Raw genomic sequence first — 24,123 nt, 5'->3', positions numbered from 1 at the left:
CCTTAAAGCTATGCCCTCTAGAATTTGACATTTCCACCCTGGGAAAAAGATACTATCTACGTCACTCATAATTTTATAAACTTCTATCACATCTCCCCTCAGCCTCTGATGCTCCAGAGAAAACAACACATATTTGTCCAACCTCTCCTTATAACTAATACTCTCTAATCCAGGCAACATCCTGGTGAACCTCCTCAGTAGTATCTCCAAAGCCTCCACATCCTTCCTGTAATGCAACAACCAGAACTGCACACAATACTCCAAATGCGGCTTCACCAAAGTTTTGTACACCTGCAACACTGACTTCCTAACTTTTATACTCAACACCCCAAACGATGAAGGCAAGTGTGCCACATACCTTCTTTACCACCCTATCTACTTCTTTCAGGGAGCTATGGACTTGCACCCCAAGATCCCTCTGCATATCAAAGCCCCCAAGGGTCCTGCCATTTATTGTATACATTCCTATTACATTTGACCTCCCAAAGTGCAACACCTCACTCTCGTCTGGATTAAACTGCATCTCCTGTTTCTTTGCCCACGCTTCCAACTGATCTATATCCTGCTGAATCACTTGACAATTTTCTTCACTATCCATAACTCTGCCAATTTTTGTGTTGTCTGCAAACTTTATATACAGTGGCATGCAAAAGTTTGGGCACTCTGGTCAAAATTTCTGTTACTGTGAATAGCTAAGCAAGTAAATGACGACCTGATTTCCAAAAGGCATAAAGTTAAAGATGACACATTTCTTTAATATTTTAAACAAGATCACTTTTTTATTTCCATCTTTTACAGTTTCAAAATAACAAAAAAGGAAAAGGGCCCGAAGCAAAAGTTTGGGCACCCTGCATGGTCAGTGCTTGGTAACACCCCCTTTGGCAAGTATCACAGCTTGTAAACGGTTTCTGTAGCCAGTTAAGAGTCTTTCAATTCTTGTTTGAGGGATTTTCACCCATTCTTCCTTGGAAAAGGCTTCTAGTTCTGAGAGATTCTTGGGCCGCCTTGCATGCAGTGCTCTTTTGAGGTCTATCCACAGATTTTCGATGATGTTAAGGTCAGGGGCCTGTGAAGACCATGGAAAAACTTTCAGCTTGTGCCTCTTGAGGTAGTCCATTGTGGATTTTGAGGTGTGTTTAGGATCGTTATCCTGTTGTAGAAGCCATCCTCTTTTCATCTTCAGTTTTTGTTTTACAGACGGTGTGATGTTTGCTTCCAGAATTTCCTGGTATTTAATTGAATTCATTCTTCACTCTACCAGTGAAATGTTCCCCGTGCCACTGGCTGCAACACAAGCCCAAAGCATGATCGATCCACCCCTGTGCTTAACAGTTGGAGAGGTGTTCTTTTCATGAAATTCTGCACCCTTTTTTCTCCAAACATACCTTTGCTCATTGCGGCCAAAAAGTTCTATTTTAACTTCATCAGTCCACAGGACTTGTTTCCAAAATGCATCAGGCTTGTTTAGATGTTCCTTTGCCAATTTCTGACGCTGAATTTTGTGGTGAGGACGCAGGAAAGTTTGGAGAAAAAAGGGTGCAGAATTTCATGAAAAGAACACCTCTCTACCTGTTAAGCACAGGGGTGGAACAATCATGCTTTGGGCTTGTGTTGCAGCCAGTGGCACAGGCAACATCTCACTGGTAGAGGGAAGAATGAATTCAATTAAATACCAGCAAATTCTGGAAGCAAACATCACACTGTCTGTAAAAAAAAAGCTGAAGATGAAAAGTGGATGGCTTCTACAACAGGATAACGATCCTAAACACACCTCAAAATCCACAATGGACTACCCCAAGAGGCACAAGCTGAAGGTTTTGCCATGGCGCTCACAGTCCCCCGACCTAAACATCATCGAAAATCTGTGGATAGACCTCAAAAGAGCAGTGCATGCAAGACAGCCCAAGAATCTCACAGAACTAGAAGCCTTGTGCAAGGAAGAATGGGCAAAAATCCTCCAAACAAGAATTGAAAGACTCTTAGCTGGCTACAGAAATCGTTTACAAGCTGTGATACTTGCCAAAGGGGGTGTTACTAAGTACTGACCATGCAGGGTGCCCAAACTTTTGCTTCGGACCCTTTTCCTTTTTTGTTATTTTGAAACTGTAAAAGATGGAAATAAAAAAGTGATCTTGTTTAAAATATTAAAGAAATTGGTCATCTTTAACTTTATGCCTTTTGAAAATCAGGTCATCTTTTACTTGCTTAGCTATTCACAGTAACAGAAATTTTGACCAGAGTGCCCAAACTTTTGCATGCCACTGAGAGGTCCCAGCACTGATCCCTGCAGAACACCACTGGTCAAGGCCTCCATTCAGATTAACACCCATCCACCACTACCCTCTGTCTTTTATAGTGAAGCCAATTCTGAATCCAACCTACCAGTCAGTCTCCATGGATCTCATGCTTTAATCATCTAGATCAGTTCACCATGAGGAACCTTGCCAAAAGTTTTACTAAAGTCAACGTAGACAACATTCATTGCCTTACCCTTATCTTTGTTACCTCCTCAAGTCTGTAAGATATGACCTCTCGCTCACAAAGCCATGCTGACTATCCCTAATAAATCTATGCTTTTCCAGATGCAAGTAGGTCCTATTCCTAGGAATCTTTTCCAATAATTTCTCTACCACTGATGTAAAGCTCACTGGCCTATACTTTCCAGGTTTGTCTCTATTGCCCTTCTTAAACAAAGGAACAATACTGGTTATTCTCCAGTCCTCTGGAACCTCACTGGTGGCTAAAGAGGATACTAAGGTCTCTGTCAAGACCCCAGCAATCTCCTTCCTTGCCTCTCTCAATAACCTGGGAGACATCCCATCATGCCCTGGAGTCTAATCTACCTTAGTGATCTTCAAGAGACAACACCTCCTCCTTCTTAATATCAACATGCCCTAGAATAGCAGTGTATCCCTCCCTGATCTCACAATCCTCCATATCCTTCTCCTTGGTGAATACCAATGTGAAGTACTTGTTTAGTGCCTCACCCACTTCCTCTGACTCCAGGTATAAATTCCCTCCTTTGTTCCTGAGAGGTCCTACCCTCTCCTGAGTTACTGTCTTGTTTTTAATGTATGTATAAAATGCCTTGGGATTCTCTTTAATTCTACTCACCAAGGACATTTTATAGCCCCTTTTAAGCCCTCCTAGTTCCCTGTCTAAGTTCTCTCCTGCTTTTATATTCCTCAAAGGCCCTGTCCGGTTTCAACTTCCTAAACCTTACATATGCTTCCTTTTCCTTTTTGACTACATTTGCAACATCTTTCATCATCCAAGGTTCCCAAACCTTGCCATCCTTGTCTTTCTTGTGGACTTACCCAATAACAGCTGCTCCCAATCTATTCTCCCCAGCTTCTGTCTAATACTGTTATAATTAGCCTTTCTCCAATTTAACATTCCTCACCAACTCCCCCCCCCCACCCGAGGTCCAGTTGTATCCTTATCCATAACTATCTGAAAACTTAGAGTTGTAATCACTGTTCCCAAAATGCTCTCCCACTGAAACTCTGATCACCTGGCCAGGCTCATTTCCCAGTGCAAGGTATAGTATGGCCCCTTCCATGGTTGGATTATCTACATACTGTGTCAGTAAACCCTCCAACAAACTCTACCTCACCTGAGTCTCTGGCACTAAGGATACACTGGAGGAGCAAATGTAGAAAGCAGCACCTACCAACCACTTGTCTCGTGCAAAGATCACCGTGTTCAGCATCGATTCATAGAAGAGGCTGTAGCCCATCCACTCACTAATGATGATGTCCACTTCATCCACAGGTAACTGCACTTCCTCCACTTTACCATTAAAAATCACAATTACTGAAATAAAATTCCATAAACCTCCAATTAACTGGAAGAGGCTGCATTGGTATATTTAACCAAAATAGCCTTCATATTTCTTCCAACATAGTTATAACACAAACATGAATACCAAAAGACAATAAGTTAAAGATAACATTTTACATTGACTCCGAGGACATCAGTGGCATTTATCACCCATCCCTAATTGCCCCTGGACTGACGAAGCAGTCAAAAGGCAAACATACTGGGGTGCAGAGTCACACACACATCAGAAGGGGTCAAGATAACGGATTCCCTTCTCTGAACAACATTTCATTTGGTGGCTGGACATGTGTTGCATTTGGGGCAAGTGCCCATTCAGAGGACCCACAAGAATCATCAGATTGGGAAAATTTAAAAATTCAGTGTGTTTCAATGCCAATGCTGCAGTAAAACCCAACTGTACAGTGGAGACTCAGGTCCCTACCTTTGGGAAACAGATCACAGCCTTAAAAAAAGTCTCCATGGGAGCCAGAACAGTTATAGGCTCCTGTGAATGGGGAGAAAACATTGGGGAGAGGGAAATACGTGGTTCAGCTCGTATATTTCCCTTTCCCCCTTTGTCTCATTTCTTTTATTTAAAACTTCAGTCTGAAGCCACTGTATGGTTGTGTATTAATTCAACATCAAAATCCCAATGATTTTCATAAGGTAACTTTTCTCAATCTCATGATTCTTCTGGGTTCCCCGAATAGAACTTGAACTAACTAGATTTCAGTGAACCAAATGGATCTTCACAACAATCAGCAATGGTTTGCATGGTCATCATTAGACTTGTTAATTCCAGAATTCAAATTCAGCTTTATCATCATCTACTGTGGTGGGATTCGAACCCAGGTCGCCAGGACTTTTCTATGGCTATCTAGGTTATTAATCCAGTGATAATACCACTGCACCATCACCTCCCCTTGGGCTGGGCTGTTAGGTGGCAAGTAGTGTTTGTGCCACACAAGTGCCAGGCAATGACGATATCCAACAAGACAAAGTCCAACTATCACCCCCTGACATTCAATGGCATTACCATCACTGAATCCCCCACTGTCAATATTCTGGGGGGGTTACCATTGACCAGAAACTGAACTGGAGTAGCCATATACATAATATGGCTACAAGAGCTGGTCAGAGGCTAAGAATTCTGCGGTGAGTAACTCCCCAAGCCTGCCCACTGTCTACAAGGTTCAAGTCAGGAGTGTGATGAAACACTCTCCACTTGCCTGGATGAGTGCAGCTCTCACAACACTCAAGAACCTCAACACCATACATAAAATTATCAGGGTATAAAATCATGAGGGGCATAGATAGGGTGAATGCACTCAGTCTATTTCCCAAGATTGGGGAATCAAGAACCTATCATAGGTTTAAGGTGAGAGGAGAGAGATTTAATAGGAGCCTGAGGGGCAAAATTTTCACCCAGAGGGTGGTCAGTATATGGAATGAGTTGCCAGAGGAAGTAGTTGAGGCAGGTACATTAACAACATCTAAAAGTTACTTGGACAGGTACATGGATAGGAAAGGTTTAGAGGGACAGGAAAGGTTTAGAGGGATATGGGCCAAACGTAGGCAAATGGGACTAGCTTAGATGGGAATCTTGGTCAGCATGGACTAATTGGGCCAGAGGGTCTGTTTGAGTGCTATATGACTCTATGATTCTTTGACTCTACAATCATACAGGACATAGCAGCCCACTTGATAGGTACCCCATCCACAACCATTCACTCACTCCACCACCGACACACTGAAGCAGCAGCAGTTTGTACGAACTCCAGGATGCACTGTAGCAAGATTCTTTAGACAGCACCTTCCAAACCCACCACCTCTACCAGCTAGAAGGACAAGGGCAGCAAAAGATGGGGGACACCCTCACTTGGAAGTTGCCTCCAAGCCACACACCATCCCGACTTGAAAATATATCACTGTTCCTTCATCATCACTGGGTCAAAATCCCAGAACTCTCTCCCTAGTAATATTATAGGTATACCCGCACCTCAAGGACTGCTGTGGTTCAAGAAGGCAGCTCACTAGCACCTTCTCAAGGGCAACTAGGGATGGGCAACTAAATGTTGGCTTGAATGAATATAAAAAAAATTCTATTGGTAAGGTAGAGATGAGTTTTGCACATGCTGATTAATCAATACACGGGCAAATGACAATGTAAAGATGTCCATTACATTGGGGTAGTCTGCTGGGAGAGTGCCTGCTCCAGCTCCCCAATGGGCAGGGTGAACACTGGAAATGGGTCCAAGTTCTAGGCAAGTAAGTTCCTTACTATTGTCCAAGTGGTTTGCTTTGATGATCTTCTCAGAATAATCAGAGATGCTGGAACACTCAATCTGAAGCATAAAAGAGAAAGGACATAAGGGGCTTTGAACTCTGAGCTGCAGTACAGCTAAATACACACTTTTCAAAGAACACCACTCCATTTCTGATGCAGTAGCTGAAGTCTGTAATCATCGAGCACTTCAGGCTTCAGGATAATGGGCCAAATTCCACAAGTTGCTGAAGCAAAATAGAAGCCAGTGTGGGAGCAGGAATTTGCCGAGGTTGGAAGGCTGATAGCATTGAATACACCAGCAGTCACCCAAATCCACAATCAGTTCCAGTGACGTTAAATTGGCATTGAATACACCAGTGGTCACCCCCAATTCTACAATCAGTTCCAATTACTTGGCATGCAATTGGATAAGAACTAATGTGCAGAACCAAACTCCTGCCACTGCCTCTGATGTGTAGTGGGGAGCAGTAAAGGAAGGGACTAGGGAGGAAGAAAACAGAAAAATCAATGTCACAACTCAGAGCCTCCGGATACAGGGTGTGCCATTTAGAAGAAGTTTCTTCACCCAGACGGTGGTGAACCTGTGGAGTACTGTACCACAGGAGGCAGGGAAATATATTCAGGAAGGAGGTATATATATTTCTTAATGTCAAAAGGATCAAGGGATATGGAGAAAAAGGTGGGAACAAGGTACTGAAGTGAATGATTGGCTGTATTCAATGTCCTGGAGCAGGCTGATTGATCACCAACAACCACATGGATCTTCCTCTGTGCGAGATAGGATTCCAACCACTGGAAGTTTTTCCTTTCAGTTTTACCGAGAGCCCTCAATGCCACAATTGGTCTTGTTACTGAGGGCGCTCTCATCTCACCTCTGGAATTCAGCTCTTTGGTTAACATTTGTTCGAGGCTATGGTGAGGTCTGGAGCAACCCAATGTGAACATGTGATCAGGTTATTGGTGAATCAGTGCAGCAACATCATTTTGCCATTGACTAAGAGTAGACTATGCAGAAATTAGCCGGATTGAATTTGTCCTGCTCTTTATGAACAAGACATTTTTGGGCAATTTTCCACATTGTCAGGTAGATGCCACTGTACGGAACTGCTTGGCCAGAGACACAACTGGTTCTGGAGCACAGGTCTTTCAGTACTACAGTGGGGATGACTATTCAACTGCAGCAAGAATCATGGCTGACTAGGTTCTCTCACCCCTCCCCCCACCCTGCACTCCCATTTCCCAAATAAATATGAAATACTGGAAGACTGGAGGGTAGCTTTATTTAAGAAGGGCTGCAAGAACAAGCCAGGGAACTACAGGCCAGTGAACCTAACATCAGTGGTGGGAAAGTTACTGGAGGGAGTTCTAAGAAACAAGATCTAGAAGCATTTGGAAAGGCAAGGACTGGTTAGGGATAGTCAGTGTAGCTTTGTGCGTAGGAAACCAAGGCTCGAAAATCTGAGTTTGAAGAAATGACCAAGAGGATTGGAGGGCAGGGCAGTAGGCATTGTCCACATGGACCTTAACAAGGCCCCGCATGGTAGGCTGGTCTGGAAGGTGAGATCCCGAGTGATCCAGGGTGAGTTAGCTAATTGGATACAAAATTGGCTTGATGGAAGGAGTCAGAGGGCGGTAGTGGAGGGTTGTTTCTTAGATTGGAGGCCTGTGACCAGTGGTGTGCTGCAGGGATCAGTGCTGGGTCCACTGTTTGTATATTAATGATTTTAATGAGAATGTAAGTGGCATGATCAGTAAGTTTGATGATAGTACCAAAATTGGTGGTGTGGTGGGCAGGAAGAATTTTTTCTAAGGTTACAACAGGATTTAGATCAACTGGGAAAGTGGGCAAATTAATGGCAGGTGGAATTTAGTGACACATTGTGGGAAGTTAAACCAGGGCAGGACTCACAGTGAATGAAAGGGCCCTGGGGTGTGTTGCAGAACAGAGAAACCCAAGGGTACAGGTACATGGTTCACTGAAAGTGGCGACACAGGTAGACAAGGTGGTGAAGGTGTATGACACGGTTACCTTCATTGGATGGGGCACTGAATACAAAAATTGGGACGTCATGTTACAGGCGTATAAGACATTGGTGAGATGGCATCTGGAGTACTGTGTGCAGTTCTATCACTGTACTATAGGAAGGATTTGATTAAGCTCGTGAGGGTGCAGAAGAGATTCACAAGGATGTTACTGGGCTGGAAGGCTTGATTTATAAGGAGAGACTGGATAGGCTGGGACTATTTTCCCTGGAGCGAAGGAGGCTGAGGGTGACCTTACAGAGGTTTATAAAGTCATGAGGGGCATCGTTAAGGTGAATGGTCACATATTTTTCCCAGCGTATTGGAGTCTAAAACTAGAAGGCACAGGTTTCAGGTGAGGGGACAGAAATAAAGGAGAACTGAGAGGCAGGTTTTTCACAGAGGGTGGTGGGTGGATGAAACAAGCTGCCTGAGGAAGTGGTAGAGGTGGGTACAATTACAATGTTTAAAAGACATTTGGACAGGTTCATGGATAGGAAAGGTTTAGAGGGATATGGGCCAAATGCAGACAAATGGGATTAGCTCAGGACCGCACCTTGGTCGGCATGGACTCGTTGAGTCGAAGGGCCCGTTTCCATGCTGGATAACTATGACTTAGATCCTGGGATCACAATCCAGTGTATGCAGCAGTGAACAGTTGCCTTGACAGAAGGTGATTGAAAAATCTCAAGGACTCACCCCAAACACTTTCTTAGCTCCTGCTTTGGCTGCAAACATTGCTAATATTCCTGTTCCACTCCCCACATCCAGCACCGTCTTGTCCTTAAACACGTGTTTGTTGTGATAGATGGAATTTCTGTATGTTAGGGTTCGAATTTCATCTTTTAACATTTCCTGGGGTCAAAGAACACAGATAGTCAGTTACCTGGGCACCACATATTGTGAAGAAACCAGCAAGCAAAGAGAGAGGTTCTGATTGGTCAAAATCCAGCCTTTTATTTATTTAGGGAACAACGGGATTGGATGATAGAGCTGGCAGATGGGAGTACTGTCAAAGGAGGTTCTGAACCTGCCATTGCCACAGATCATGCAAATGTTAATGGCTCATTAAATTTTCAAGAGGTTGTAAGATACATACCATCAATCAAGATAATTTAACTGTATAAAAATAAGAATGCAAAACTCAACATACTCCAAGAGTTTGCGAATGTAGAACCACAAACAAATGAAGAAAGGAGTGGGTATTTATTAGGAAAGTGATGGCAGGGGAAAGGTATTTATTAGGGGACTGAGTGAGGGGCAGCTAATTCATAGTAAATTTGCAGATGACACGAAGGTTCATAGTGTAGTAGATAGTGCAGAAGGTTATCGTAGGTTGCAACAGGATATTGTCAGGATGCAGGGCTGGGTAGAGAAGTGGCAGATGAAGTTCAATCCGGAAAAGTGTGAAGTGATTCACTTTTGAAGATGTAACTTGAAGGCAGAGAACATGGTTAATGGCAGGATTCTTAGCAGTGTGGAGGAACAGAGAGATCTTGGGGCTCTAGTACATAGATCCCTCAAAGTTGCCGAGCAAGTTGTAGGGTGGTTAAAATGATGTGTGGTGTGCTGGCCTTCATTGGCCAGGGGATTGAGTTCAAAAACAGAGGTAATGTTGCAGCTCTACAAGACCCTGTCTAGACCACATCCGGAATATAGTGTTCAGTTTTGGTTGCCACATTCTAGGAAGGATGTGGAAGCTTTGGAGAGGGTGCGGAGGAGATTTACAAGAATACTGCCTGGATTAGGAAACATGTCTTATGAGGAGGGGCTGAGCAAGTTAGGGCTTTTCTCCTTGGAGAGACAGAGGGTAAGAGGAGACGATTGAGGTATACAAGATTATGCATACCTCTGATTATGCATAGACAGAGTGGCAAGCTAGCATCTTTTCCCCAGAGTGGTAATGGCCAATACTAGAGATTACCTGTTTAAGGTACATGGAGGAAAGTTAAGGGGAGGTGTCAGAGGTAGGTTTTTTTTTCCCTACAGAGGTGGGTGCCTGGAATGCACTGCTGGGGGGCGGGAGGGGGTCGGGGTTTGTTAGTGGCTGATACAATAGGGTCATTTAAGAGACTGTTAGGTAGGCACATGGATGAAAGAAAAATAGATGGTTATGGGAGATGAAGTAGAGAGGGGGATAGACGTGGATAAGGTTTATATAGCTCGGCACATCATCATGGGCTGAAGGACCCATACTGTGCTGTCCTGTTCTATGTTAATAGGGAGGGTGGATGTTTATTTGTGCAAGTTACTGGGTGAGAGACTTGTGTTTATTTGGCGAGTGAGTGATTGCCAGGTTTTATAGACATCATGGAATCACAGAAAATGTACAACTCAGAAGCCCATTACACCCAACTGAGAAAGATCTATCCAACTGTGATGGTGTGTTCCCAGTGCCTGTGATGGCGTGTCCCCGGTGATGGTGTGTCCATGGTTCTAGATGATTTGTATGTTCAGTGAATGCTTCGTATTAATGGTTGGATCATGTGGCAGCAGCTGGCGTGCTCTCTACCTGCCATAACACTTGACACAACCAGTGGAGAGACTGTCATCAGACCCTGAGATATGCTGTAACTGGGACTTGGAATACAGCACTGGAACACAGGATACACTCTACACGGAACACAGAGAGATTGTAACCAAAGGAGTACAAACTGTACTGTACACTGAAACCAGAACACAAGATAGACCATAAATGGCACATAGACAGAAGATGGGATACCTGGAACCTACAATGTAACTGCAGCGTAGGATACACCGAAACCAGAAAATATGATACATCAGAATGTGGGATACATTGTAATTGGATTACAGGACACATCATAACAAGAACGTGGCATACAACATAACCGCGACAGAGGAAACACTGTAAACAGACCACACGATTCACCAGGACTGGAACAAGGTGTGTCATTACCAGAGCACAGAATCCACTAAGCTAGAACATGGGATACCCTGTAGGCAGAACATGAAAAAACCAAACCAGAGAAGCATGTACTGTGCAACTGGAGCATGTATGGCAACATTGCAAGAAGCACAGGATACACTGTGAAAATCAAATAAACTGCAGATGCTGGAAACCTAAAATGGAAGAAATAGAAAATGTTGAAATACTGCTGAGCGTGGGCCAGTGAATGTTGTCTGTTTGGACTTTAGCAGGGCTTTTGACAAAGTCCCATGTGGTAGACTGTCTGGAAGGTTAGGTCCCACAGGGAGAGCTAGTTAGGTGGATTTGAAATTGGTTCGGAGGTAGGAAGCAGAGGGTGGTGGTTGAATGGAGACCGGTGACTAGTGGTGTGCCGCAGGGGGCGGTGTTGGGACCCTTGCTGTTCGTTATTTATATAAATTTGGATGCGAATGCACAAGGTTTGATCAGTACGTCTGCGGATGACACAAAATACAATGTGTTATTAATAGTGAAGAAGGTTATCGTAGATTACAGGGGGATCTTGATCAGTTAGGGAAGTGAGCCAAGGAGCAGCAAATTGATTTCAATGCAGATAAGTGTGAGGTGATGCATTTTGGAAAGTCAAACCAGCGTAGGACTGGACTCTTGACCTCACAGTCTACCTCGTTATGACCTTGCACCTCTTTGTCTACCTGCACTGCACTTCCCTGTAGCTGTGACACTTTACTCTGCATTCTGCTATCATTTTACCCTGTACTACCTCAATGCACTGTGTAATGAATTGATCTGTATGAACAGGATGCAAGACAAGTTTTTCACTGTACCTTGGTACAAGTGACAATAATAAACCAATACCAATATTATGAATGATAGGGCACTAAGGAGTGTAATGAAACAGAGGGATCTAGGCGTACAAGTGCATAGTTCATTGAAAGTGGTGTCACAGGTAGACAGGGTGGTGAAAAAGGCGTTTAGCACACTGGCTTTCATCAGTCAGGGCATTCAGTATTGGAGCTGGGACATTAAGTTATAGTTGTACAAATCGTTGGTGAGGCCGCACTTGGAACACTGTGGACAGTTTGGTCATCCTAGGGCCTGAGTCATAGGGAGAGGTTGGCCAGGCTAGGTCTTTATTCCTTGAAGCACAGGAGAATGAGGGGTGACGTTGTAGAAGTTTATAGAATTATGAGAGGCATAGATAAAGGATGGTAACAATCTTTTCTCCAGGGTAGGAGAGTCCATAACTAGGGGCATAGATTTAAGGTGAGAGGGGAAAGATTTAAAAGGGAGCTGAGGGCAACTTTTTCACGCAGAGGGTGGTGAGTACATGGAATGAGCTGCCAGAGGAAGTGGTTGAGGCAGGTACAATAGTATTATTTAAGAAGCACTTGGATAGGTACATGGAGGGGTGGGTCTTGGAGCGATATGGGCCAAATGGAGGAAATTGGGACTAGCCTCTCGTTCTCCAGCCTCCCAGACAACCTTGACCTACTGCAATTCAACTCTACCATCTACAGTGGATGCCATCTCCCTGGCCCTACATTTATCTCTGGAGCATCTGGACAGTAAAGACACCTATGTTAGACTAGTGTTTATTAACTAAAGCTCTGCCTTCAATACTTTAATTCCAAGCAAACTCATCGCCAAACTCAACACCTGGGACTCAACACTGCAACTCCCTCTGCAACTGGATCCTTGACTTTCTGACCAACAGACCACAATCAGTGAGGATAGGCAGCAACACCTCCAGCACGATTATTCTCAACATTGGTGCCCCACAAGGCTTGTCCTCAGCCCTCTACTATACTCTCTATGTACTTATGACTGCATGGCCAGAGTCTGCTCTAACTCCATCTACAATGTTGCAGATGATACCACTGTAGCCAGAGTACACCACGATTAGTCAGAGTACAGGAAGAAGATACAGAGTTTAGTGACATGGTGTCATGACGACCTTTCCCTCAATGTCAGCAAAACAAAAGAGCTGGTCATTGACTTCAGGAAAGGGGGCAGTGTACATGCACCTGTCTACATCAATGGTGCTGAGGTCGAGAGGGTTGAGAGCTTTAAGTTCCCTAGAGTGAACGTCACCAAAAACTGGTCCTGGTCCAACCATGTAGACACCACGGCCAAGAAAGCTCACCAGCACCTCTACTTCCTCAAGAGGGTAAAGAAATTTGGCATGTCCCCTTTGACACTCACCAACTTTTATTGATGCACCATAGAAAGCATCCTATTTGGATGCATCACAGCTTGGTATGGCAACTGCTTTGCCCGGGACTACAAGAAACTGCAGAGAGTTGTGAACACAGCTCAGCACATCATGGAAAGCAGCCTCCCCTCCATGGACTATACCTGTTGCTGCCTTGGTGAAGTAGCCAGCATAATCAAAGACCCCACCCACCCAGGTCCTTCTCTCTTCTCCCCTCTCCCATCAGGCAGAAGATACTGAGGGCACATACCACCATGCTCAAGGACAGCTTCTATCCCATAGTGATAAGACCATTGAACAGTTCCCTTATACGATGAGAGGGACTCTTGAGCTCGCACCTTATTGTCTACCTGCAATGCACTTCCCTGTAGCTGTGACACTTTAAAGATTAGGGAAATGTGTAAAAATTACAGGGTTGTGGCCATGGGAGACTTCAACTTCCCTGATATAAACTGGGACCTTTTTAGTGCAAGGGGGTTAGATGGGGCAGAATTTGTTAGGTGTATCCAGGAGGGGGTTCCTAAATCAATATGTTGACAGTCCAACAAGGGGGGTGGCTATTCTGGACCTGGTGTAGGGTAATGAGCCAGGCCAGGTGACTCACCTGTCAGTGGGTGAGCAATTGGGGAACAGAGACCACAGCTCATTAACTTTCAGGATAGCTATAGATAAGGATAGGTATGGGGCTAGCAGGAGGGGTTTAAATTGGAGCAGGGCTAATTACGAAGGCATAAGGCAGGAACTAGGTAGAGTAAACTGGGAAAACCTTTTTGCTGGCAAGTCCACGTCGAGCATGTGGCAAGTGTTTAAGGATCAAATACATGGGGTACAGGATAGGTATGTCCCGATTAGAAGGAAGCTCATGAATGGGAAAATAAGAGAACCTTGGATGTCCAGAGAAGTGATGAACTTAGTCAAGAAGAAAAATGACAAGTATGTAGAGCTTTGGAAGTTAGGATCAGACAGAGTATGTGAGAACTATAAAGAAGCTAGAAATGAATTCAAGAAAGGAATTAGGAAAGCCAGGAGGGGCCATGAAAAGTCCTTAGCAAGTAGGACTAAGGATAATCCAAAAGGCATTCTATACCTATGTCAGGAATGAGAGGATAATGAGGGAAAGGGTAGGACCACTTAAGGATCAAGAAGGGAATCTATGTTTGGATGCAGAAGATGTGGGTGAGGTTCTGAATGAGTATTTCTCTTCAGTATTTACCCAGGAAAGGGACATGCAGGATGCAGAAATTGGAACTGAGGGCAGAAACATGTTAGGGCATTTAGAGGTCAAGGAGGAGGTAGTGTTAGGTCTCCTAAACAGTATTACGGTGGATAAGTCCCCAGGGCCTGATGGGATATACCACAGGTTACTGAGGGAGGTGAGAGAGGAAATTGCTGGGGCCTTGACCAGTATCTTTGACCATAGGTGAGGTCCCGGATGACTGACAAGTGGCTAATGTTATTCTTCTATTTAAGAAAGGAACAAGGGAAAATCTGGGGAACTATAGACTGGTGAGTCTCACATCAGTTGCAGACAAATTGATGGAGAAAATTCTTAAATATACGAGCATCTGGAATCCAATGGCTTGATTAGGGAAAGCCAGCATGGCTTTGTGCAGGGCAAATCATGTCTTACTAACCTGTTTGAGTTTTTTGACAGGGTGACGAGAGAGATTGATGAAGGTAGAGCTGTGGATGTCATCTATATGGACTTCAGTAAGGCATTTGACAAGGTCCCACATCATTGGTTAATCAAGAAAGTTGAGATGCATGGGGTCAGTGGAGAACTAGCTTGCCTGTAGAAGACAGAGGTTGGTGGTTGGCTGGAGGCCTGTGAGCAGTGGTGTTCCACAGGGATCTGTACTGGGACCTCTGCTGTTTGCGATGTACATAAATGACCTGGATGAGTATGTTGATGGATGGATCAGTAAGTTTGTAGATGATACCAAGATTAGTGGAGTCGTGAATAGTGCAGCAGACTGGCGACGGATACAGCGTGATATAGATCAGTTGCAGATGTGGGCAGAGAAATGGCAGATGGAGTTTAACTTGAATAACTGTGAGGTGTTGCTCCTTGGCAGGACTAATGTCAAGAGGCAGTACAGTCTGAAGGGCAAGATCCTTAACAGTGTTGAAGAGCACAGAAACCTTGGGGTGCAAGTCCATGACTCATCGAAAGTAGCTACACAGGTAGACTGGTGGTTAAGAAGGCTTATGGAATGCTTGCATTATTAATCGAAGTATTGTGTATAGGAGTCAAGAAGTTATGATGCATCTCCATAGAAGTCTGGTTAGGCCGCATTTAGAGTATTGTCTGCATTTCTGGTCACCTCACTATAAGAAGGATGTCAAGGCTTTAGAGAGGGTGCAGAGGAGGTTTACTTGGATGCTGTGTGGATTAGAGGGCATGTACTATCAGGAGAGGCTGGACAAGCTCGGGCTCTTTTCTCTGGAGTGGCAGAGGCTGAAGGGTGATTTGTTGGAAGTGCAAAAAATTATGAGGGGCAATATCTTTTTCCCCATTATTGAGCGATCCAATACCAGAGTGTGTGCATTTAAGGTGAGAGGGGGTTGGTTCAGAACAGATGTGAGGGGTACATATTTTACCGAGTGGTTGATGCCTGGAATACGTTGCCTGATCGGGTGGTACAGGCAAATTCATTGGGGGCTTTTAACAGGGGCTTGGATGGGCACATGAATGAGAGGAAAATAGGATATGGGGATTCTGTAGGTAGGAGGGAATAGCTATGTCGGCACAACATTGTGGTCCGAAGGGCTGTTCTGTGCCGTACTGTTCTATGTTTACTCTGTATTCTGTCACTGTTTTTACCCTGTACTACCTCAATGCACTGTGTAATGAATTGACCTGTACGATCAGTATGCAACACAAGTTTTTCACTGTACCTCAGTACAAGTGACAATAATAAACCAATTCCAATAGCTGGGTGGCTACCATGGCTGGCATGGACTGGTTGGGCTGAAGGGCCTGTATCTGTACTGTATTGCTCCATGACTCTCCTCCAGTCAGGTAACATCCGAAAGAAGAGAAAAAAGGTTAATGTTTCAGAACTTTGTCAGAACTCTGTAGCTAGAATGCAGGATACACCATAACCTGAATCTAGAATATACAGTATATCAAGAAGTGCACAGTATATCTGCACCAGAACTGGGGACACACTGTCACCAGCTTCAGGGACACACCGTCACCAGAACACAAGATACGTGTTAGCCCTGACATAGGAGACACCAAACCACCATGATGTGCACTTGTACTAGGAACACAGGATACATCAGATCAAAACACCTAATGCACTTCATAACTGGAACAAAAGATACACTAATAATTACAACAAAGATAAAGCAAACCGGAACATAGAGCATAGAACAGTACAGCACAGAGACAGGCCCTGCAGCCCACAATGTCTGTGCCCATCATGATGCCAATGTTCCAAGTGTTGTTCAGTATAGAGGAGTGTGGATTCATCAGCTGAGGGAGGTTGGTAGGTCATAATTAGGGGGAGATGACTTGCCCATGTTTTTCACTGATGCCAGAGCTCCCTCCTACCTGTACACATGGTGTTTCCATCTCTGGTGGATGTAGCAAGTCCAGGGGTTGTGATGGAGGAGTCGGGCACTTTATCCAATAGTTGTGATTCTGTGAGTCCAACTATGTCCGACTTTTGCGTGACTGATCTGTGGAACAATCCACCAGTCCCCAGATGTTTGTCAGGGATGGTTACCAGTGACTTTGAACCAGTGACCCAGGTTCAATTCAGGCCGCTGTCTGTAAGGAGTTTAGATGTTCCCCCCGGGTCTGCATGGGTTTCCTCCGGGTGCTCCGGTTTCCTCCCACATTCCAAAGACGTACAGGTTAGGAAGTTATGGACATGCTATGTTGGTGCCAGAAGCATGGCGACACTTGTGGGCTGCCCCCAGAACACTCTACGCAAAAGATGCATTTCACTGTGTGTTTCGATGTACATGTGACTAATAAAGACATCTTATCTTATCCTACTTTGGTGTCTAAGGTCAACATTTTCTGTTTCAACATAGTGACCATGTTCTATCTGAGCAAGCAGCTTGCTTGACATAACACTCAACATATGGGGTGGATCTGGAGTCACGTACAGGCCAGACCAGACAAAAGTGACTTCCTCCTCTGAAAGGCATTGGACACAATCTGATAGCTTGTGCTCATCCTGCCTCTGGCTCACAGAGCAGAGCAGCCCCACATTACCCTGTCCACCTCTGCTGTCAGATCTCTGAATCCTCCCCCACACCTGCTGGAAGTCCCCAGACCATCCCCATCCCCACCTCCCAGCTCTCAGGGGAGAGTGTGAGAGGGTGAAACATGAAGGGAGGGAGGGATAGCAAGCAAGTCCCAGCACAGCACCAGGGCTTATTCAAGCTTCTCATCCTGCCCTCTCCCCCCTCAGTCTCTCTCCCCCTCAGTCTCAGTCTCTCTATCTCCCTCCCCACTCTCTCTCTCCTTATCTCTCCCCCACCCCTTCAATCACTCTTTCTCTCTCCTCCTCAGTCTCTCTCTCTCCTCATTCCCACAGAGGGATTTGAATGGGTATTTTTAATTATATTAGTGGTTATTAAGGTAAGTTTTTCATTCAACCATTCAAAAATATTGGTATGATATTATTGTATAAAAGTGTAATTAAAACAGCAATTAACTTGTGATTAATATTTTCAATTGTATGATTAATCTTTATAATTTTTTAAAAGATTGTAAGGTGAGAATATTAGGTCAGCTAATGGTGTCAGCAAATCTTTTGCAGATTTCAGTTTATAATCTGTTGAAGTTCTGTATTTTTCTTACATACTTTGTGTATCAGGAATTTGCTTTACTTGTATGTTTCAAAATTTGTTTTTCACATCCCAGCCAAATTTCTGAAAAGTTTGGAAGCAATCTTTAAGGGTTTGAAAACTCAGACTAATTGGGTTTAGAAAGGTCAGTGCTTCCCCAGGTCACAGGTTAACTTTCACTCCGTTGGTGAACTTCCACACAAAAGATGAATCTTTACCTCATGGATGCCAAAATGTGCATAAGAATCAAAGTAGTAATCTCTTGAAGTCATTTCATCTGGAGTGAAAAATTTTGCTTCTTGGCCTTTCCCCAGATAACTTTTCTGAGCCACATCCTGAACCGTTGTCTGTGCCACTGTCTCTGCTCTCCGCACAGGTGTCTGAGCCACTTTCTCTGCTGAAGGCTGGCCTATTATATCTGTCGCTGCCTGAGTTGGTGACTGTGATTGCTGCGTAGTTCCCATCAACTGATCTGGCAACGTGATTGCCAGTGGCTCTGAAGAATCACTGGACACCTGTGTTAAGAAAATAACCAATTTCCACTAAGCGTAATGGAGTGATAAAGTGAATCATCAGTCATCAAACAGCAGCAACTGAGACCTGCAGCACATTAATCATATCTAATTTCTCCTGTATTTGGACTTCACAAAGAGCAACTCACATTTATATGGCAAAAGCCCCAGCGATCTTCCCCCTTGCCTATCTCAATAACCTGGGTTAGATCCCACCAGGCTCTGTGCATTTATCAGAGAAACAAAAAGGACTGCAGATGCTGGAATCTAGATGAAAAACATGATGATGCTGGAGGAACTCAGCAGGTCAGGCAACATCCGTGGAGAAAAGCAGGCGGTCAATGTTTCCGGTCAGGACCCTTCTTCAGGCCTGAAGATAGGAAGAGGGAAAGCCCAATATATAGGAGGGATAATCAGAGCAGTGATAGGTGGACAAAAGAGGGGAGGCAGGGTGGGCACAGGGAGGTGATAGGTAGGTGCAGGTAAGAAATAGTGATAGGCAGGTGTGGGGGAGGAGGGGAGAGCAGATCCACCAGGGATGGGTCAAAGGTGAGAGAAAAGAAAAAAGGGGCAGAAAAAGGAGAGGTAGGCTGGGAAAGGGAAGAAGGGAAGAAGCATGGTGGGGGGGTGGGTTGTGGGGAAGGGGGGTGGGGATTACTGAAAGTGGGAGAATTCAATGTTCATGCCGTTAGGCTGCAAGGTTCCAAGACGGAAAATGAGGTGCTGCTCCTCCAGTTTGCACTTGGAATTCTCCTGGCAGTGGAGGAGGCCGAGGACTGACATGCCAGTGATAGTGTGGGAGGGGGAGTTGAAGTGACCAGCAACGGGGAGATGCAGATCGCAGTTACGGACAGAGCACAGGTGTTCTACGAAATGGTCACCTAGTCTGCGTTTGGTCTCACCAATGTAGAGGAGGCCACACCTGGAGCACCGAACGCAGTAGATGATATTAAGGGAGGTGCAGGTGAATCTCTGTCTCACCTGAAAGGACTGTTTGGGTCCCTGGATGGAGGTGATAGAGGTGGTGTAGGGGCAGGTGCTGCACCTATGGCAGGGGAGTGGGAAGTTCCGGGGGCTGGGAGCGGGATAGGTGGGGGGGGGGGTGCGCGGGGTGGTGGGGGGAGGTGTGAACTAGGGAGTCGTGGAGAGAGCGGTCCCTGTGGAAGGCAGAAAGGGGTGGGGAGGGGAAGATATGCTTGGTGGTGGGGTCCCACTGGAGATGGCAGAAGAGGCAGAGAATTACTGTATATGTTGGATACGTGGGCTGGAGGAATGAAACATGAGGACAAGGGGTCCCTATCCCTGTTGGGTCTGGGAGGAGTGGAAGTGAGAGCAGAGGTGCAGGAAATGGCAAAGATATGGGTGCGAGTTCTCTCAACCACAGTCAGGGAGAAGCCCTGGTTAGAAAAGAAGTTGGACATCTCAGATGTCCTGGAGTGGATTGCCACATCATGGGACCAGATGCCATGGAGGTGAAGAAATTGAGAAAAGGGATCATGTCCTTGCAAGAGACAGGGTGGGAGCTGTAATTGAGGTAGCTGTGGGCATCAGTAGATTTGTAGAAGATGTCAGTGGATAAGGATTCTCCTAAGATGGAGATGGAAAGATCAAGGAGAGAGAGGTGTCAGAGATAGTCCAAGTGAATTGAAGAGCAGGGTGAAAATATGTGGTGAAATTTATGAAACTGTCAAGTTCCACAAGAGTACAAGAGGTGGTGCCAATGCAGTCGTTGATATAGTGGAGAAAGAGTTGAGAAATGGGGCCACAGTAGGCTTGGAAGATAGACTGTTCAACATAGCCAATGAAGAGGTAGGCATATCTGGGGCCCATGTGAGTGGCCATGGCTATGCCCTTGGTCTGTAGAAAGTGAGAGGAATTGAAAGTAAAGTTGTTAAGGGTGAGGACAAGTTCAGCCAGGCAGAGGAAAGTGTTAGTGGAAGGGGCCTGGTTCTGTCTCTGGTCAAGAAAGAAGCGGAGGGCAGTGAGGCCGTCATGATGGGGAATGGGGGTATGTAGGGACTGGACATCCATGGTGAAGATGAGGTTGTGCATGCCGGAGAACTTAAAGCTGTAGAAGAGTTGGAGAGTGTGTGATGTGTCACGGGCGTAGGTGGGAAAGGATTGGACCGGGGGGATAGGATAGTGTCCAGGTACGAGGATACAAGCTCCATAGGGCAAGACCATGTGGAGACAATAGGTCTGCTGGGACAGTCCTCCTTGTGGATTCTGGGGAGGAGATAGAAGCGGGCAGTCCTAGGCTACGGGACTATCAGGTTGGTAGCTGTGGTGGTGGGGGGTCACTTCTGCCATCTCCAATGGGACCCCACCACCAAGCGTATCTTCTCTACCCCACCAGTTTCTGCCTTTCATAGGGACCGTTCTCTCCACAACTCCCTAGTTCACTCCTCCCCCCCCCCACCCATCCCCACCCTGGGAACTTTCCACTGGCCCCGCCATAGATGCAACACCTGCCCCTACACCACCTCCATCAAAACAGTCCTTTCAGGTGAGGCAGAGACTTACCTGCTCCTCCCCTAATATCATCTACTGTATTCTGTGCTCCAAGTGTGGTCTGCTCTACATTGACAAGATCAAGCGCGGATTAGGTGATCATTTCGTAGAACACCTACGCTCCGTCCATAACCATGATCTGCATCTCCCCATTGCCAGTCACTTCAACTCCCCCTCCCACTCCATCACTAATATGACAGTCCTCAGCCTCCTCCACTGCCGGGAGAAGTGTAAGTGCAAACTGGTTGAACAGCACCTCATTTTCCGTCTTGGGACCTTGCTGCCTAATGGGATGAACATAAACCGTCCCCCCACCACCTCGCCTCTTCTTTTCTTCCCTTTCCTAGCCTCTCTCTCTCTTTTTTTCTCCTCTCTCCCCTTCCCTTCTCCCCATGCCACCTGCCTCCATAGACCCATCCCCTGGTGGATCTCTCCTGAACCTATCACTATCTCTTACCTGCATCTACCTATCACCACCTTGTGCCCACCCCACCTCCCCTCTTTTGTCCACCTATCACTGCTCCACTTTTCCCTCCTATATATTGGGCTTCCCCTTTTCCCATCTTCAGTCCTGAAGAAGGCTCCTGACCCAAAATGTTGACTGTCTGCTTTTCTCCACTGTTGCTGCCTGGCCTGCTGATTTCCTCCAGTATCTTGTTGTTTTTTCATCTAGATTCCAGCATCTGCAGTCCTTTGTTTCTCTGGATGAGAATGTTGTTGGCATGGTTAGTAAATTTGTGGATGTCACCAAAACTGGACAGTGAAGGTTGTCCAGGGTTACAACAGGGTTGAGATCAACTGGGATGATCAAGGGATGGCAGACAGAATGTAACTCAGACAAGTGTGAAGTGTTGCATTTTGGGAAGTGAAACTCTGAAGTTTCTAGACAACAAAAATTGTGCATAGTGAGGAAGGTTGTCAAAGGATTCAGCAGAATATAGACTAGTTGGAAATGTGGGCGGAGAAATGGCAGGTGGAATCTAATCTGGATAGAAGTGAGGTATGGCACTTTGGGAGAGCAAATGTAAGAGGAAATATACAGTAAATGGCAGGACCCTTAGGAGCATTAATGTACAGAGGGATCTTGGGTGCAAGTCCATAGCTCCATGAGAGTGGCAACCTAAGCAGATAGGGTGGTAAAGAATGCATATGACATATTTGCCTTCAGCAGTTGGGGTGTTGAGTATAAAAGTCGGGAAGTTATGTTACAGCTGTATAAAACTTTGGTCAGGCCACATTTGGAATACTGTGTGCAGTTCTGGTCACTGCATTACAGGAAGGATGTAGAGGCTTTAGAGAGGGTGCAGAAGAGGTTCATCAGGATATTGCCTGGATTGGAATGCATTAGCTATAAGGAGAGGTTGGACAAACTAGGATTGTTTTCTCTGGAGTGTCAGAGGCTGAGGAGTGATCTGATAGAAGTTTATAAAATTATGAGAGGCATAGATAAGGTAGACCGTCTTTTTCCCCAAAGGCTAAAATGTCAAATACTTTAAGGTGAGAGGGGAAAAGTTTGAAGGAGATTTATGTGGCAACTCTTTCTGCACAGAGAGTGGTAGGGACCATCTCTAATTTGCCAAACGGCATTGGGGATCAAACCTACATGAAATTTAATTTCAATTTATTTGAGTTTCACTTTAAATTAATACTTTAGTGAAAGAGTGATTGAATCCAGAGATCTTTTGTCAATGTCACTTCAACAAGATCAGTCAAAACACATGAAATGTTATAAACAATATTTAAAACTATAGAGACAACAGAAAATTATTTTAAATCTGACAGATCAACTGAGGCTCCAAGATTGCTCTTTTCAATGGCATTAACCATAAACAATGTTCACAAGTCTTAGCACAAAGCAAATTGTGACACAAAGCTTCCATGAAGTAAGTCAGGTTGGAAGGGACTGAATATAAAATGCTAACTATGTACTTACCCTCCCCAGTATTTTAGTTTTGCATCAAGTATGATCACTCCAAATCTACAATACACAATAACCAGCAGATATAAATTGTAATCCAGCAACCTCCATTGATATTGGGAGGATCTATGCAAGGCGTCAGGCCCCGACGGTGTACCTGGCTAGGTACTGAAAACCTGTGCCAACCAACAGACTGGAGTGTTCAAGGACGTCTTCAACCTCTCACTGCTGCAGTCGGAAGTTCCCACCTGCTTCAAAAGGGCATCAATCATACCGGTGCCCAAGAAGAGCAGGATGAGCTGCTTCATCGACTATCACCCGGTAGCACTCACATCTACTGTGATGAAGTGCTTTGAGAGGTTGGTCATGGCTAGAATTAACTGTTGCCTGAGCAAGGACCTGGACCCGCTGCAATTTGCCTACCACCACAACAAGTCTGCAGCAGATGCAATCTCACTGGCTCTCCCCTCTGCCTTGGAGCACCTAGACAACAGCAATACATGCATCAGGCTACTGTTTATTGATTACAGCTCAGCGTTCAACACCATCATCCCCTTAGTACTAATCAACAAGCTTCAAAACCTGGGCCTCTGTACCTCCCTCTGCAACTGGATCCTTGACTTCTTTATCAGGAGACTACAGTCAGTGTGGATCAGTAATAACATCTCCTCCTCACTGACAATCAACACAGGAGCACCTCAAGGATGTTTGCTTAGCCCACTGCTCTACTCTCCCTACATTCATGACTGTTTGGCTAAGCACAGCTCAAACACCATCTATAAATTCACCACTGACACCACTGTTATTGGCAGAGTCTCAGATGGTAATGAGACGGCGTACAGGAGTGAGATAAATCGGCTGGTTGAGTGGTGTCGCAAAAAACAACCTCGCACTCAACGACAGCAAGACCAAGGAATCGATTGTGGACTTCAGGAAGGGGAAGTTTGTTAAATATTGTTAATGTTCCTGCCTCCATCTCCTCTGATGACAGTTCATTCCAGAAGCCTAATCTCTGTGTTGAAAATTTACACCTCAGGTCCCCTTTAAACCTCTTCCTTCTCACCTCAGACCTATGTCTTTTAGTTTTAGACACTGCTACCATGGGAAACAGACTCTGACTAT

At 45.2% G+C, this 24,123-nt stretch overlaps 1 protein-coding gene across 2 annotated transcripts in view; it reads right to left on the bottom strand.

Annotated features, from left to right (window-relative positions):
• LOC127578336 (protein arginine N-methyltransferase 8-like) overlaps window positions 1-24,123 on the bottom strand; it is a 77,815-nt gene that overhangs the window by 19,687 nt on the left and 34,005 nt on the right. For both annotated transcript variants that reach the window (XM_052030244.1, XM_052030243.1), the window contains exons 2-5: window positions 18,279-18,575; window positions 8,831-8,986; window positions 6,104-6,167; window positions 3,674-3,816 (exon numbers count right to left, since the gene is read on the bottom strand). In XM_052030244.1, coding sequence (XP_051886204.1) covers window positions 3,674-3,816; window positions 6,104-6,167; window positions 8,831-8,986; window positions 18,279-18,575 — 660 coding nt within the window. The remainder of the gene's footprint in view (window positions 1-3,673; window positions 3,817-6,103; window positions 6,168-8,830; window positions 8,987-18,278; window positions 18,576-24,123) is intronic.

Source organism: Pristis pectinata, chromosome 15 (genome assembly GCF_009764475.1).
Source record: "Pristis pectinata isolate sPriPec2 chromosome 15, sPriPec2.1.pri, whole genome shotgun sequence".
NCBI lineage: Eukaryota > Metazoa > Chordata > Chondrichthyes > Rhinopristiformes > Pristidae > Pristis > Pristis pectinata.
This window is presented reverse-complemented; position numbering and strand designations above follow the sequence as displayed.